We start from the raw sequence: 15,000 nt of genomic DNA on the forward strand, positions 1-15,000 counted from the left end.
CACACACACACGCATATGCACACACACACACACACACACACACACACACACACACACATACGCACACACGCACACACACACACACACACACACACACACACACACACACACACACACACACACACACACACACACACACAGACACACACACACACATATGCACACACTCACTATTCAGTATTCACTGGGCCTGCATATGCCTCCACAGAGCAGAACTCCTTCTGTGTGATCTCCTCACCCCTGTGTCCCTGTAGACTCGTCGTCTTCGCCGGTCCTGCGCGGGGGGGCTCTGTTGCGGGCGGCGCGCGCCCCCCAGGGCTCGGCCACCTGCGTGACGTGGGGCGGGGCGCACTACCGCACCTTCGACAGGAAGCACTTCCACTTCCAGGGCAGCTGCACGTACACGCTGGCCTCCTCCACGGACGGCACCTGGGCCGTCTACATCAGCACCGCGTGTGACGACCGCGGACACTGCAGCAAGGTGGGCGCACTTTTTTACCTGTACACACACATGGGTGGGCCTCTATCACTAATACATATAGGGTGGGCACACTTCTTTTTACCTGTATACGCACATGGGTGGGCCTCTATCACTAATACATATAGGGTGGGCACACTTTTTCAGCTGTATAACACATGGTTGGGCCTCTATCACTAATACATATAGGGTGGGCACACTTTTTTATCTGTATACACACATGGTTGGGCCTCTATCACTAATACATATAGGGTGGGCACACTTTTTTATCTGTATACACACATGGTTGGGCCTCTATCACTAATACATATACTGTAGGGTGGGCACACTTCTTTTTACCTGTATGCACACATGGGTGAGCCTCTATCACTAATACATATAGGGTGGGCACACTTCTTTTTACCTGTATGCACACATGGGTGGGCCTCTATCACTAATACATATAGAGTGGGCACACTTTTTTACCTGTATACACACATGGGTGGGCCTCTATCACTAATACATATAGGGTGGGCACACTTTTTTTTACCTGTATACGCACATGGATGGGCCTCTATCACTAATACATATTGGGTGGGCACAATTCTTTTTACCTGTATACACACATGGGAAGACCTCTATTAGTAATACATATTAGGTGGGCACACTTTTTTTACCTGTATACACACATGGCTTGGCCTCTATCACTAATACATACAGTATAAGGTGGGCACACACACTTTTAGCTCTATACACACTGCAGCCAGTAGGAACAATGGAAGGCCACCTTTGAGACCTCTCTTAACTCAAGTGCTGTGTACACACACTATAGTGCCAAACAGGTCAACAGAAATCCCTGTGCAGGGCCAATAATCAGTGGCTGGAACATTTTGCAGTTGGTTACAGGAACACATCAATTCAAGAAAGAGAGAGAGAGAGAGAGAGAGGGGAGAGAGGGTGTATGTGTGTGTGTGTGTGTGTGTGTGTATGTGTGTGTGTGTGTGTGTGTGTGTGTGTTTGTGCGTGCTGTCAGAGTGAATACTAGAATATGTCCCTTCACATTGTTGTTCCTCAGGCCCTCCGAATGATGCTGGGTCTCGACCTGGTGACAGTTCTCAAGGGGAACATGACGCTGAACAGCCTACTGGTACCAAACGGAGAACCGCTCTTCCAAAACGGTACTGCCACCCTTGAGAACACACACACGTGTTCACTGGAATTAACAACTCGTAGATTTACAGCTGTGGATGTGGATGATGAGCGGTGAACGATGAAAGTGCTTTTTTGCGACCTGCCACGTGTTTTGCGTTCGCAGGTGTCAGCGTCCACTGGCTCGGGGACTTTGTGTTTGTGGAGAGTGGACTCGGGGTACGCCTGAAGTTCGACATGGACAACACCGTCTACCTCACAGTCACCGCAGACCATCTGGGCAACACCAGAGGACTGTGTGGTGTCTACAACAACAACGCCAACGGTGAGTGAGCCAGTGACTGAGTGCGAAGGAGAAATTTCCATGACGAGAGAGAGAGAGAGAGAACACAGGAAAACAGACTTCTCTGCAATGTCATGTTTTTGTAATGTCTGCTTTCTTCTTATCTTTTAAGCTCTTTGGTTACAGTAAGTTGACTAAGAGCCCACCCATCCTGGACATTCTTGGCATGGAAAGACATGGAAAATACTGGGCAATTGATTCAAATGATCACATTTCCTGGAAATAATATTGCCCAGGGATATTTGAGTATATTACATTTCAGTCCCTTATTCATACTGCTACTATGTGCATCTTAGTGCATATTTTGTGCCATATCCTAAATGTGCGTGTGTGTGTGTCTGTGTCTGTGTCTGTGTCTGTGTCTGTGTCTGTGTCTGTGTGTGTGTGTGTGTGTGTGTGTGTGTGTGTGTGTGTGTGTGTGTGTGTGTGTGTGTGTGTGTGTGTGTGTTTATGTGTTTGTATGCATGTGTGTTTGTGTGTCCATGCCCATATGTGTGTATGTATGTGTGTGTGTGCACACAGATGACTTCACCCTGGCCACTGGGAGCGTGTCTGCGTACGCGGCAAGCTTCGGGAACTCATGGCGAGTGTCTGATAAGCAAACAGAGGTGAGACTGCTTCTGTAACTCATCTCAGAACGTCTCACAGCGTTGGCCAAACTCTGCATCACCTGACAGGATGATGAGTGTGTCGGGGTGTCAATGACCTCTCAATGAAGATGTTGGATTCAGAACAGAAGGACCATGCAGGCCGTACACAAACACTAGGAGATTTACTAAGGAGGGCAAATGGCACTAATGAAGTGAGGTTGGATTTAGATGTGTAAACATGCCCATTGGGTTAAGTGGGGAATGACGTACGATTGATGGGGGGTTGGCTTAGGTAAGGTGGGTGTGCTCATATAGAAGGTTGTGTTGTGTTCTACATTTTATATGGACAGTAATACATAATGGCCTGTACAAACTACAATTTTTTTTTTGTCTATCACAATTATATTGGCCACGACACAATTGTGGCAAAATCTGGCTGAAATCATGTGGTCTCTACAGACCTCTACAGGAAAGAGGTTGCACATGGTGTCAATGATATGTTTTCATTTCCTCAGTTGAGATGCTCTTATATACTGTAGGGATTAAGTTATTCAGTTGTTCAAGTTCTTCTCTCTCAGTGCAGTGAAGACAAACCTATTGTTTCTTCTAGACTGAGGAATGCATTGTATCCTGGTGTCTTGCAGGGCTTCTGGGTAATGTAGTGTTGTTCTCTCTCTCAGGGTTGTAGCGATGCAGCTGAGTTGGGTCACAGTTGTGACATCACAGGCAGTATTGCTGTGCGGGGAGAGGCCGAGTCGGCATGCCACAGGCTTCTGGAGACGCCATTCTCCCAGTGTCACCATCGGGTGAGAGAGCACATACATACTCACTGTCTGTGCTGGTGTGTCTGTGTGTACAACAGTGTATTTGTTTACTGTATTGACATATGTGGACTGTGTGTGTGTGTGCGTGTGTGGGGGGGGGGGGCTATGTGTGTGTGTGTGTGTTTGTGTGTGTGTGTGTGTCTGTGTGTCTGTGTGTCTTTCTGTGCAGGTGGACCCAGCGGCATACGTGGACTCGTGCCTTTACCTGTACTGCAGTCTGCCCAGTGCTGAGAGGGAGGGGGCAGTGTGCCAGACCCTGGCCAGCTACGCCCGAGAGTGCGCCCAACAACACGTCATCATCAGCTGGCGTCGCCACGGACTGTGTGGTACGACAGACGGACAGACAGACATATGGATGCACAGACAGACAGATAGACAGAGAGACAGATACTTCTTTTCCACTGCACATTTTCGTAACAGTACGGTACGGCACGGTATGACTCTACCCTGATTGGGAGCATTTCCACTGCGGATTGAAGGGTGGACCCGTTACGATTTTTAATACCTACTCGTACCTGTTTCAGAGGTGGGTCTAGTAGAGACTAGTCACGTGAACAGTCACTAAAATGTCACGTGAACAGTGCTGTCCACTGATTGGTCAGATAAAATAACGTCATACGCGCTTTTACACTTCTCCGTTTAAAATGTTACCTTAGCTAAGGTAACATTTTAAATGGAGAAGTGTAATTTCTTTGAAGTGACAATTACCTGAATAACATTAGTGACATTAGTTAAAGTGAGTAGTTTATACCAAAGATCATAGAGCGCTACGCTCTAGAATCTTTGGTTTATACTCAAGTGAACTTGCAACAGTATAATTCAGATTCACTCAACCGTTAGTGACCTGGTAGCGCATTAATTGCTGCTAGTTACATGTCATGTCATTCACTAACACAGCTTTTTAAGCTAGGATTCGCTAGCTAGGTTCACAGGCTAATTCAATTCTTCATTCCGTGTCCTATATAATGATGATTTGTAATCACAATTGTGTTTGTCTGCTGTTATTGCTTATTAAGAGAGAAAGTTTCCACTGTTGTGTTTACTTTTTATTGACTGCAGCGTGACAATTTCTAGTCGCCTGAAACCGATGTCACGTGAGTGGTAACCCCGTCGAGTCCGCCCAAAAAGTACTGGTGCCGTGACGTGTAGAGCTTCACTGTACCGTACCGTGTAGAGTCGGACTAGATTGGCAGTGGAAAAGGGACAATAGATTTACAAACAGACAGACCGGCAGATGGAAGGATGGACAGAGAGATAGACAGACAGGCTGACAGACAGACAAGCAAGGGGACAGAAGAACAGACAGACAGACACACACACATACCAGTATACTGTAAATCCGAACCACTTTACTTTGCTAATCTTTAAAGGGGGTGTCCAGCATGTGATAGTTATACTACAAAATATTTCACCCCCACGCAGCCACAGTTGAAACCCACTCAGCTCAGTGCTCCCCTCTAATCATGATTTCCTGTGACACCCACCCACACAGTGCCCCATATACTGTATTGCCCATGTGACCCCACCAACCTCTCACCTCTCTTTCTCTCTCTCTCTCTCTCTCTCTCTCTCTCTCTCTCTCTCTCTCACTCTCTCCTTCTCTCTCTTCTGGCCCTTCTTTACCTTTATCTATTCTATCTCTACATTTCTTCTTTTCTCTCCATTCTCTGTCTCTCTTGCTCTTGCTTTCTCTGCCTGCCTCATTCTTTGGCACCTTTTTTGCCTCTTTATCTATTGTCATCGCCTCCTTCCTTCTTTTCTCTCCATTCTCTCTCTCCGTCCTCCCTCCCTCCCTCCCTCCCTCCATCAGGCCGAGTGTGTCCCCGGGGTCAGGTGTTTTCGGACTGCGTCTCCTCCTGTCCCGCCAGCTGCTCCTCGCCCCTGCCCCCCGCCTCCGGTCAGTGTCGCGAGGAGTGCGTGGGGGGGTGCGAGTGCCCCCCAGGACTGTTCCTTCAGGGGGGAGAGTGCCTGAAGAGGGACGACTGCCCCTGCTTCCACCGCCGGCGCTCCTACAAGGCCGGCCACACCATTCAGCAGCAGTGCAACACGTGGTGAGCACGCCGTTCAGTAGCGGAGTGGGAATCAGAAGTGGGAAGTCAGGGAGAATTCCCAGTCGGCCCGGTAATGTCTTGAGGCCGGGCTGATTGCTGTGATCTGTGATTCAAAAGATATTTTCTGCGCCCTCCAGCAGCCTGCACGGTGCGATCGCAGCCCCTCACTCACACTCGTACTCTATAGCCCCTCTCCCTAGCCCTGGGAATAGCATGCTGTGATGTTTAGTGACGTGTAATGTCTTTTCTTTAGTGATTCAATGATGCTGAATGTTTTTTTAGATTTAACGATGCTCTCTCTCTCTTTGTCCCTCCTTTCCTCTGCCCACCCCGCTTCCTATCTCCCTCTCTCTCTCTCTCCCTCCATCTCTCTCTCTCTCTCTCTCTCTCTCTCTCTCCCTGTCCATCTCTCCCCCTGTTTCTCTCTCTCTCAGTGTTTGTACAGCTGGCCAGTGGCGGTGCTCAGGGGAGAAGTGTGCAGCTCAGTGCGTTCTGATTGGTGGACTGCAGGTCACGACCTTTGACAAAAAGAGATACACTCTTCAGGGAGGAGACTGTGGCTTCACTGCAGTGGAGGTGAGGGCAGATACCACTGTGACTTCTAAAGGCCTTCACACATAGGCTCCGACATGAGTGCTTTACATGTTTACTTTACATCAGTATTCATTGTTTTTCCCCCGCACACCGAGACGGAACCCTTTCCCTGCCACCCTGTGGATCACGACTCAGTTCTCATGTTGACGGCGCCGCTCAATAAAATCCATTGTTTACTGAACGCTGGTCGGTTTACAAAAATATTGATACTGGTGTGCGCAGGCACTCATGCTGGTGTCGGAGAACTCATAATAGACATCTGCCTTAGGAGGCCTTAGCAATCAGAGGCCACATACTGGTCCAAGTAGAGAGTGATGGTGATATCACTGATCCATTACTATTGGGAATGGCTCAGGACACATTGGACAATTATGTCCAACTCTTCTACGCCTTGCATGCCTTGGGAATGAACGCACTCAAGCAATCAATGTGTGTAAACCAGACAGAATACTCTTAGTGCCCTCAATACCATTTGGCTCAACTGTCAGTAATGCAAACTTTAAAAAAAAATCTTTGTGTGTGTAGGATTTTGTGGACAGGAAGTTGGAGGTGACGGTGCGTGTTGGAGAGTGTGTGAACGGAGGAGGACGAGGCTGCCTGAGAGAGATGTCTGTCACGGCGCTCCGCACCACGGTCATCGTCACGGATACTGGTAATGCATCTGGACCAATCACTGACCAGTGGCCTTCACTGTTAGACTGTAATGTGATGATGATACATCAATCTAGATGTCTGTCTACTTGTCTATATTTACCTTTACATTGTTTATAAGCTTTTAATCTACCTACTTTATGTGTCAGTTTCTGCCTTCTGTCTTTGTATATCTGTGTGTGTGTGTGTGTGTGTGTGTGTGTGTGTGTGTGTGTGTGTGTGTGTGTGTGTTCCCCTTCAACTTGTATGCACTGTGCTATGTCTCCCCATGTACTGTTTGTCTCTCTGACTGTTGAGTGTGCATTGTTATCTCTGTGTATACGTTCTCTGATGTCCCAAGCTCTCTGTCATTTGACCTCTGGTTGACCTCCAGGTGCTGTGAGTGTTAACGGGCGGCTGGAGGCGTTGCCGGTGGTGACGGGGGACCTGGTGGTGAGGCGGGCCTCGTCCACGTTCCTCCTGGTCCAGGCGTTCGGGGCTCAGCTGCTGTGGTACCTGGACGGAGCCCTGGCCCTCATCACCCTTCAACCAGGCTTCGCCCAGAAGGTAATTTACTACTTATTGATTTATTTTGAAGTGTTTTATCTTTTGTTTAACTGGGGTAGTCACATTGAGGCAGCCTGGCTTCCCTCAGAAAGTACTGCACAGCACAGCAAGGAGTTTATTTATGGAGTTAATTTAATTTATTTATCCTTTAATCTACTCCAGGGTAGTCACATGGAGACGTAAGTCTCTTTTCCAAGTGAGCCCTGGCCAAGAAAGTTACGCTGTAGTTGAGTTTCACGGATTTAAGGATTTAAAGGACTCAAAATGACTTAGTTCTCTGTCACACTGTAATAGAATATGGTCTTGTCTCATATGGGATTCGGGTTAGCAGAATCATGGCATACACAACATCCCTGAATAATGAAATAAATGTGCCGAGTCGCAATTCTCAGTCAGTGTGTGACATGGGAGATGCCCATGTTTGTATATCCCTCCACATTCTGTATGATGTCTGAAAGATCCCTGTATGTCAAGATGTTGGTGTGTATACATGAAGCCATGCCTGTATGTTAAAAAGCGTTGTATGTTGAGCTGACAGAGCTGAGCCAAATAGTCAAAGCCACATCGGTAGAGATATGCAGAGGCCTAAAGAGAAGATGAATGCGTATTAGAAAGTGCTATGGGTGAGAGAGATGTGTTAATCCCTCGTGTCCCACACACACACACACACACACCTGCGTGTGTTTAAGGTCCGAGGACTGTGCGGCACACTGACCTGGAATCAGCACGATGACTTCACCACACCGGAGGGGGACGTGGAGAGCAGCGTGACGTCCTTTGCCAGCAAGTTCACCACGGGCACCTGCCCAGTCCCACAGGCCAGCCCGCCTGACCCCTGTGCCACCTACACACAGCGGCGACAGCATGCTGAGAACGTCTGCGCCGTCATACACAGCTCCGTCTTCCAGGTCACTTACACACACACACACACACACACAGACACAGACTCGTACCATATCTCACTCATTCTAACCCACACTCATGCTATCTCTCACTATCCCATCTCCCTAACTGCATCCCGCATGTCTCTGTTCAACTCTATGTCGAGTCTCTCTCCCAGGTGTTATGTGATGTGTAAAAATAAATAATAAAATAATCAATACAGTCATTTCCTGTGTGTTAGCCACATTGTCTATAAGCCGTAGGACAGTGTTTTGTGCAAGTTAAAAGAAACAAAACCATATTTGGAATTAAATGCCATATTAAATGCCCCTGCTGTCTATTAACCTCATAACTGAGGAAATTTTGCGAAGTCAATGTATTAGCCGTGACTAATAGTTGGGAACTTACGGTACATTGTAAAGTCGAGGTGTGTTTTTAAAATCTGACCGGTGTGTCCCGCAGCCGTGCCACGATGTGGTGGACAGGGAGCCGTACATGCGTCTGTGTTTGAGCGACATGTGCAGCTGCGCCACCAACAGGCCGTGCCAGTGTACTGTCCTCACGGCCTACGCCCGCCACTGCGCTCAGGAGGGGGTGACCATCAGCTGGAGGAACCACACCTTCTGCCGTAAGAGCCCCACACCACCCTGACCCTCTCTCTCTCTATCTCTCTCTCTCTCACACACACACACACACACACACACTTATACTTACACTCTCTCTTTCACACACACACACACACACACACACACATATCTCACCCCCTACTTCTTTCTGTCTCTCTCAACTCTGTACTCAACTCTGTGTATCTTCCTCCACCTTCAGCTACAGTGCTTAGGAACCTGTTGTGCCCCCTCACAGGCGCACGCACGCACGCACGCACGCACGCACGCACGCACGCACGCACGCACGCACGCATGCACGCACGCACGCACGCACGCACGCACGCACGCACGCACGCACGCACGCACACACACACACACGCACGCACACACTCACAGACACACACACACCCTCTCTCTCTCTCTCTGTTTATACCTCTCTCTCCCATGTCCCCCTCCTTTCAGCTGTGCAGTGTTCTGGCGGTCAGCTGCACCAGGAGTGTGGGCGCTCGTGTGGAGCCTCCTGCGGTGACCTGCGCCAAGGCTGGCCCTGCGACGCCCCCGGCGGCGCCCCCAGCTGTGTGCCCGGCTGCCAGTGCCCACCGGGCCTGGTGCAGGACGACGAGGGCCAGTGCGTGCCCGCCAGCCTGTGCCCGTGCCAGAGAGGAGAGCAGATGTATCCACCGGGCAGCACCGTCCAGAACAACTGCAACACATGGTAGGACTGAAGAGAACTGTACAGAACAACGGCAACAACACACACGCACGCACGCACGCACGCACGCACGCACGCACGCACGCACGCACGCACGCACGCACGCACGCACGCACGCACGCACGCACGCACGCACGCACACACGCACACACACACGCACACACACACACACACACACACACACACACACCCATACGCACAGACATGGGGGGCGATCAAATGTGCATGACATCAATTCCTGCCATTCTATTAGGTGTTCAAATCCATAAATACATGGGGTGATACAGTATGTTTATTAGTGCTATACTGTAGCAGTATACAGAAATAAAAGAAAAAAAGAATGTGATCATTCTTAAAATTATGCCTCAGTTCAACTTGAAAACAGTACTAATCCATACAGAAGAACTGCAACGCATAGTAGAAATGCACACAGCCCTGCACAGAACAACTGCCACACATGGTACAGCAGAACTACACAGAACCATTCATAGCAACCGCAACACATGGTAGGACTACACAGAACCATTCAGAACAACTGCAACACATGGTACAGTAGAACTACTCAGAACCGCACATGGGTGCGGTTCCCAAAGCCATAGTTGCAAACTGTTAGCACCTATGGTTGGCAACTTGGTTGGCAATGAAAAATCACATTGCAACCAACAAAGTTGCTAACTTAGTTAGCGACCATGGTTTTGGGAAACACGCCCCAGAACAACTGCAACACAACGCATGGTAGGACTACACAACTACACAGCACCATACAGAACAACTGCCACTCATGTATAGGACTGCACAGGATCAAATAAGGACATATCCAGTTATATGTACCATCTCTTAGCCCTTCTCTAAAATGTAATGTGGGTCATGAACGCTAAAATCTCACTACAGCAAGTCCAGGGTGACACAAAGCACATGAAAAAGAAATGCTCAGATGTCACCTTGATATGTATTGATAGTATGGTGTCAGCTGATAACCATGTGAGTCCTGAAATGATTTGTGAGAGGGGAGGGGGGTCAGAGAGAGAGAGAGAGAGAGAGAGAGAGAGAGAGAGAGAGAGAGAGACAGAGACAGAGAGACAGAGAGATAATTGGAAAGGGAATGAATGGCACCATGTCACAGCTGCCAGTCAGACTGACTTTATGATGTGCGATAAGATAGCTGTTGTTTTATGATGGATGGCTGTGGACTCTGTCTTTATGACAATGACTCATCAGGAGACGGCTGGACTATCATAACCCTCAACATGAGCTCCAGCTCGGACAGCTGTGGAAAAGAAGTTCATATCAATTCATCATTCTTTTGCATATTTGTTTCTAATCCATAATGCAGGCAGTTATAAGTTATGTAATGCTAGTCTATTATCCATTGGTTTATCTATTTGCCTCCAAAGTTGTTCAAATGCATCAGCATAGTGGCAAGGGGGATATTATGCAAAATTATCTGAGATTTGTTGTCCATAACACAACGTTATTGGATATAACTATTACTTCAGTATATTTAAGCTGCAGGTCATAATGCATTATTAGCATTGCTATGGATTGGACAATTGCACAATTATTTTAGTGACTTAGGATCGTATTGCAATCGTACTGTATGACCTCCATGTTACTACATTTAATTGTTTGTGGTTACCTGGTATCATACATTTTCATATAAAACAGTCGGTCATTCATAAATTGAACAAAATCAGCCCTAGTAAGGCATACTGCCCACTTTAAAGGTGTTAGCAGAGCAGTTCTTGCTCACACTGTGCAAATGATGGGATTTGAGGTCGTCCTGCTACACATAGACAGAGAGCAGACCCAGGGATCACGATTCACCACTCAGTAGGTTAACGAGTGCAGACGGCACAATCTTTTATCCAGAAACGGCAACAAACTGTGGAGCCAGTTTATGGGTGACCCAGTTATAAAAAAGGTCCTCTTATCGCTTTGACCTCCGTCAAGACACGTAGCGATAACACTTCTCATCTAAATGACTAACATGGTCTCATCCAACAAGGTTTCTGCATAATATGGACCCTTCTCAGAAGCCAAACTCATATTAGGTCAGCATTAAGATTGCATGTCAGATTGCAGGTTCATCTCACACACACGGGTGGAGATTTGTATGTATGAGTGCGATTGTGTGTGTGTGTGTATGTGTATGTGTGTGTGTGTGTGTGTGTGTGTGTGTGTGTGTGTGTGTGTGTGTGTGTGTGTGTGTGTGTGTGTGTGTCTGTGTCTGTGTCTGTGTCTGTGTCTGTGTCTGTGTCTGTGTGTGTGTGTGTGTGGGGCTGTGTGTGTGTGTGTGTGTGTGTGTGTGTGTGTGTGTGTGTGTGTGTGTGTGTGTGTGTGTGTTAGTGTGTGTCTCTTGTAATGAGGGTGGTGTAAGAGGTCTGATGAAATCACTCTATGTCCTGCTCAGGCTTCCGCCGGGATAGGTTGATTTCATTGCATCTCTTCCCCTCACAGCGTCCACAGAGACATGAGCTACTCGTCAAAGATATGGAGAACGTCATGCAATCCTGCAATTAGTGTGTGTAATCATACAGTATACTGTACAGACGTGTGTGTGTGTGTGTGTGTGTGTGGGTGTGTGTGTGTGTGTGTGTGTGTGTGTGCACGTGTTGTAATGTGATAATGTGAAGATATGAGCTCAGTAATAAAGTTGATGTGGAAATCAGATACACCTCCTGGACAATGGACTTCAGATTACACAAACTATATTCTCTCTTGTCTCTCTCCTCCTGTTCTTCTTGCTTTCTTTTCCGCTTACTCTCTATCACTCTTTCTCATCCCACTCTGCCTTCCTCTCTCCCTCTTCCTTTCTTTTTCTCTCTATATACCTACCCCCCCTAACTCTCTCTCACTCTCTCACACACTCTCTCTCTCTATCCCCCTCTCTCTTTGTTGTACTGTAGCATCTGTCAGAGGGGTGGTTGGAACTGCACCAACTCTAAGTGTCCTGAGGTGTCCCAGTGCCCGGGCACTCTGGTCTACTCTCCGCGCTCCTGCCTCCGCACCTGTGCCAGTCTGGACGCCCCCCTGGCACCCTGCGCCGAGCCCATCTATGGCTGCACCTGCCCAGAGGGCACCGTCCTGCTGGTGGGCATAGACCAAACGCCAAAAAAAGATGAACACGTGACCACGCAACCAGACCAGACGCACAAAACACACTGCACAACACAAGAGCAATCAATCAGCCACACAGAGCACACAACAACACAAACACAATCAGAAAAACAACACAATTAACAGCGTACAACACACAACACTTAACAACACACAGCACAACACAATCAGCAGAACACAAAAACACAACTGGGGGGTATTTCAAGTACTGTACGTGGTTCAGTGAAAAACCTGAGTAGAGTAGAGGAAGTGGTACAACTCCTACAACAAGGTCTCTATGACATGTTTTGTTAGGCAGATGAGGCCATAGAGCTCTTCTATTAGGAGGTTTACCGCTTACTCTGAGTTCATTCACACAGGTTTGTCACTAAACCATGTACTTGGAATACCCCCCTGCACAATCATCAGCAACACAACAACACAAACATGATCAGCTGCACAAAGCACACAACAACGCAATCAACAGCACACAACAGACCATCCATAACCGTCAGCAGAACACTAAGCCCAACCACACAATCAGCTGCACACAGTATTACAACAATCAGCAGAACTATAAACAAAACGCACAACAATTACGCATAACAACACAATCATCAGAGCACAGCGCACAACAACACAATCAGCTGAACACAGCACACAACCATTAGAAAAAAACCAATGTGCAACAACCATTAGACCACAGTTCACAGCAACACAGTCAGCAACAGCTCTTCAAAGAGAGCCAAGGGGTGGTGTGTAGAGATTGTGGTTGGAATCACTCCTCAACAATATTTACAAGAGTAGGCATACATAATGTACAAATGTACAAATGCTGTTTGTACACCCTATGGGTTCTTTGTACTATCTGTTTGTGTTGTGTGCTTTTGTTCTTTTCTGGAACATTCCAATGTATCTGTCCTTGTCTTTATTGTTTGTCTGTTTGTTTGTTTGTTTGTTTGTTGTTAATCTCCAGGGTGATCGTTGTGTTCCTCCTGACGAGTGTCCATGTCATCACAATGGTAGAATGTACTTCTCCAATGACACCATCACCAAAGACTGCAACACTTGGTGGGAAACAGTTTCAAAATGTTCATGTGTTTTGAAACACATTTCAAAAGACACTTGAAAGTCAGCGATCTACACACACATCAGCACTAAATCACAGTGCAATACGAACACTAGGCTTGCTCAAAGGGCCGAAGCCATACATTTTACTACAACCCCAAATCAGAAAAAAAAATCTGCAAATCTCATATTAGTGAAATACCTAGTTAGGTGCATTTTTGCTCCTGCTACAGGCAGCAGTGTGGCCTGATTGTACATACCTCACCACATACTTTTTATGTGCATGTTGTGAATCAAATACGCCTGAAGTGGATGTTAGTACATCTGGCCTTCAGCCACAATAAGCACTTTTTGAAATTAAAGCCTCTATACAGTATAAAATATTGTAAGTCATTACATTAAGCATCTTTCTTTGAGAACAGCCCTTAGTCATTAGCTGTGTGTATAAATGTTGATGTTGTGTCGGTGGAGATGTCGGTGTGTGTCCCCTGTATGCTGTATGTTCACACTCCTCGTGTGTGTGTTCCAGTGTGTGTCGCGCGAGGCGGTGGCACTGCGGGCAGTCCCTGTGCGCTGGCACCTGCGTGGCCACGGGCGACCCGCACTACGTGACGTTCGACGGCCGCTGCTTCTCGTTCCTGGGGGACTGCGAGTACGTGCTGGCGCAGGAGAGCGGCGGCCAGTTCAGCGTGGTGGCGGAGAACGTGCCCTGCGGCAGCACCGGCGTCACCTGCACCAAGTCCGTCACCTTCACCGTCGGCAACACCGCCATCCACATGCTGCGCGGTAGGAGAGCTTATACCGCATAGAACTTTTAAAGGGCCGTTCACACCAAGAACGATAACGATAACGATAACTATAACCATAACGATAAAAGCGTCCACACTGGCCAACGTTAAGAAAAGTCTCTCCTCATGTTAATGAATGTGATGGCTAGAATATTTGGGGTTCTGATTGGCTGTTAGCTTTTTATCGTTCTCAAAATCGCTCTGAAAGTGATCAGCAACGATATCGTTCTTCATGTCGTTATCGTTATAGTTTATGTGTGAACGTTGTCATTCATATTAACGAGAGCGATATTTGTTTATAGTTATAGTTATAGTTATCGTTATCGTTATCGTTATCGTTATCGTTATCGTTATCGTTATCGTTATCGTTATCGTTATCGTTATCGTTATCGTTCTTGGTGTGAATGGTTAACACTTTACATTAATGTGCATTGCTGTTTATCACTGAACAACACCGCCACACTGCAAAATATGAAATCTAATCAAGTATTATTAATCTTATATTGAGATCTAAAAAATCTATTTGGTATTGTTTTTAGTGTGAAGAGACTTACCTACACTCTCTCGAAAGATCTTTTTGACTTAATCTAAGAAGTTTTAAGCTTGTTTTAAGGAGTCGTATTGAGACAAATTTACTCAATGCA

The 15,000-nt window shown here is 47.2% G+C and overlaps 1 protein-coding gene across 1 annotated transcript in view; it reads left to right on the top strand.

Moving 5' to 3' along the window:
* Nucleotides 1-15,000, top strand: part of sspo (SCO-spondin) — a 98,845-nt gene that overhangs the window by 5,358 nt on the left and 78,487 nt on the right. The window contains exons 5-20 of the mRNA XM_062521966.1: nucleotides 255-481; nucleotides 1,533-1,635; nucleotides 1,773-1,931; nucleotides 2,472-2,557; nucleotides 3,220-3,345; nucleotides 3,533-3,689; nucleotides 5,174-5,414; nucleotides 5,849-5,990; nucleotides 6,534-6,660; nucleotides 7,033-7,205; nucleotides 7,895-8,113; nucleotides 8,550-8,715; nucleotides 9,155-9,407; nucleotides 12,311-12,494; nucleotides 13,477-13,571; nucleotides 14,098-14,354. Of these exons, the coding sequence (XP_062377950.1) occupies nucleotides 255-481; nucleotides 1,533-1,635; nucleotides 1,773-1,931; nucleotides 2,472-2,557; nucleotides 3,220-3,345; nucleotides 3,533-3,689; nucleotides 5,174-5,414; nucleotides 5,849-5,990; nucleotides 6,534-6,660; nucleotides 7,033-7,205; nucleotides 7,895-8,113; nucleotides 8,550-8,715; nucleotides 9,155-9,407; nucleotides 12,311-12,494; nucleotides 13,477-13,571; nucleotides 14,098-14,354 (2,715 nt within the window). The remainder of the gene's footprint in view (nucleotides 1-254; nucleotides 482-1,532; nucleotides 1,636-1,772; nucleotides 1,932-2,471; nucleotides 2,558-3,219; nucleotides 3,346-3,532; nucleotides 3,690-5,173; nucleotides 5,415-5,848; nucleotides 5,991-6,533; nucleotides 6,661-7,032; nucleotides 7,206-7,894; nucleotides 8,114-8,549; nucleotides 8,716-9,154; nucleotides 9,408-12,310; nucleotides 12,495-13,476; nucleotides 13,572-14,097; nucleotides 14,355-15,000) is intronic.

The sequence above is a fragment of the Sardina pilchardus genome, chromosome 19, assembly GCF_963854185.1.
Source record: "Sardina pilchardus chromosome 19, fSarPil1.1, whole genome shotgun sequence".
Classification (NCBI taxonomy): Eukaryota; Metazoa; Chordata; class Actinopteri; order Clupeiformes; family Clupeidae; genus Sardina; species Sardina pilchardus.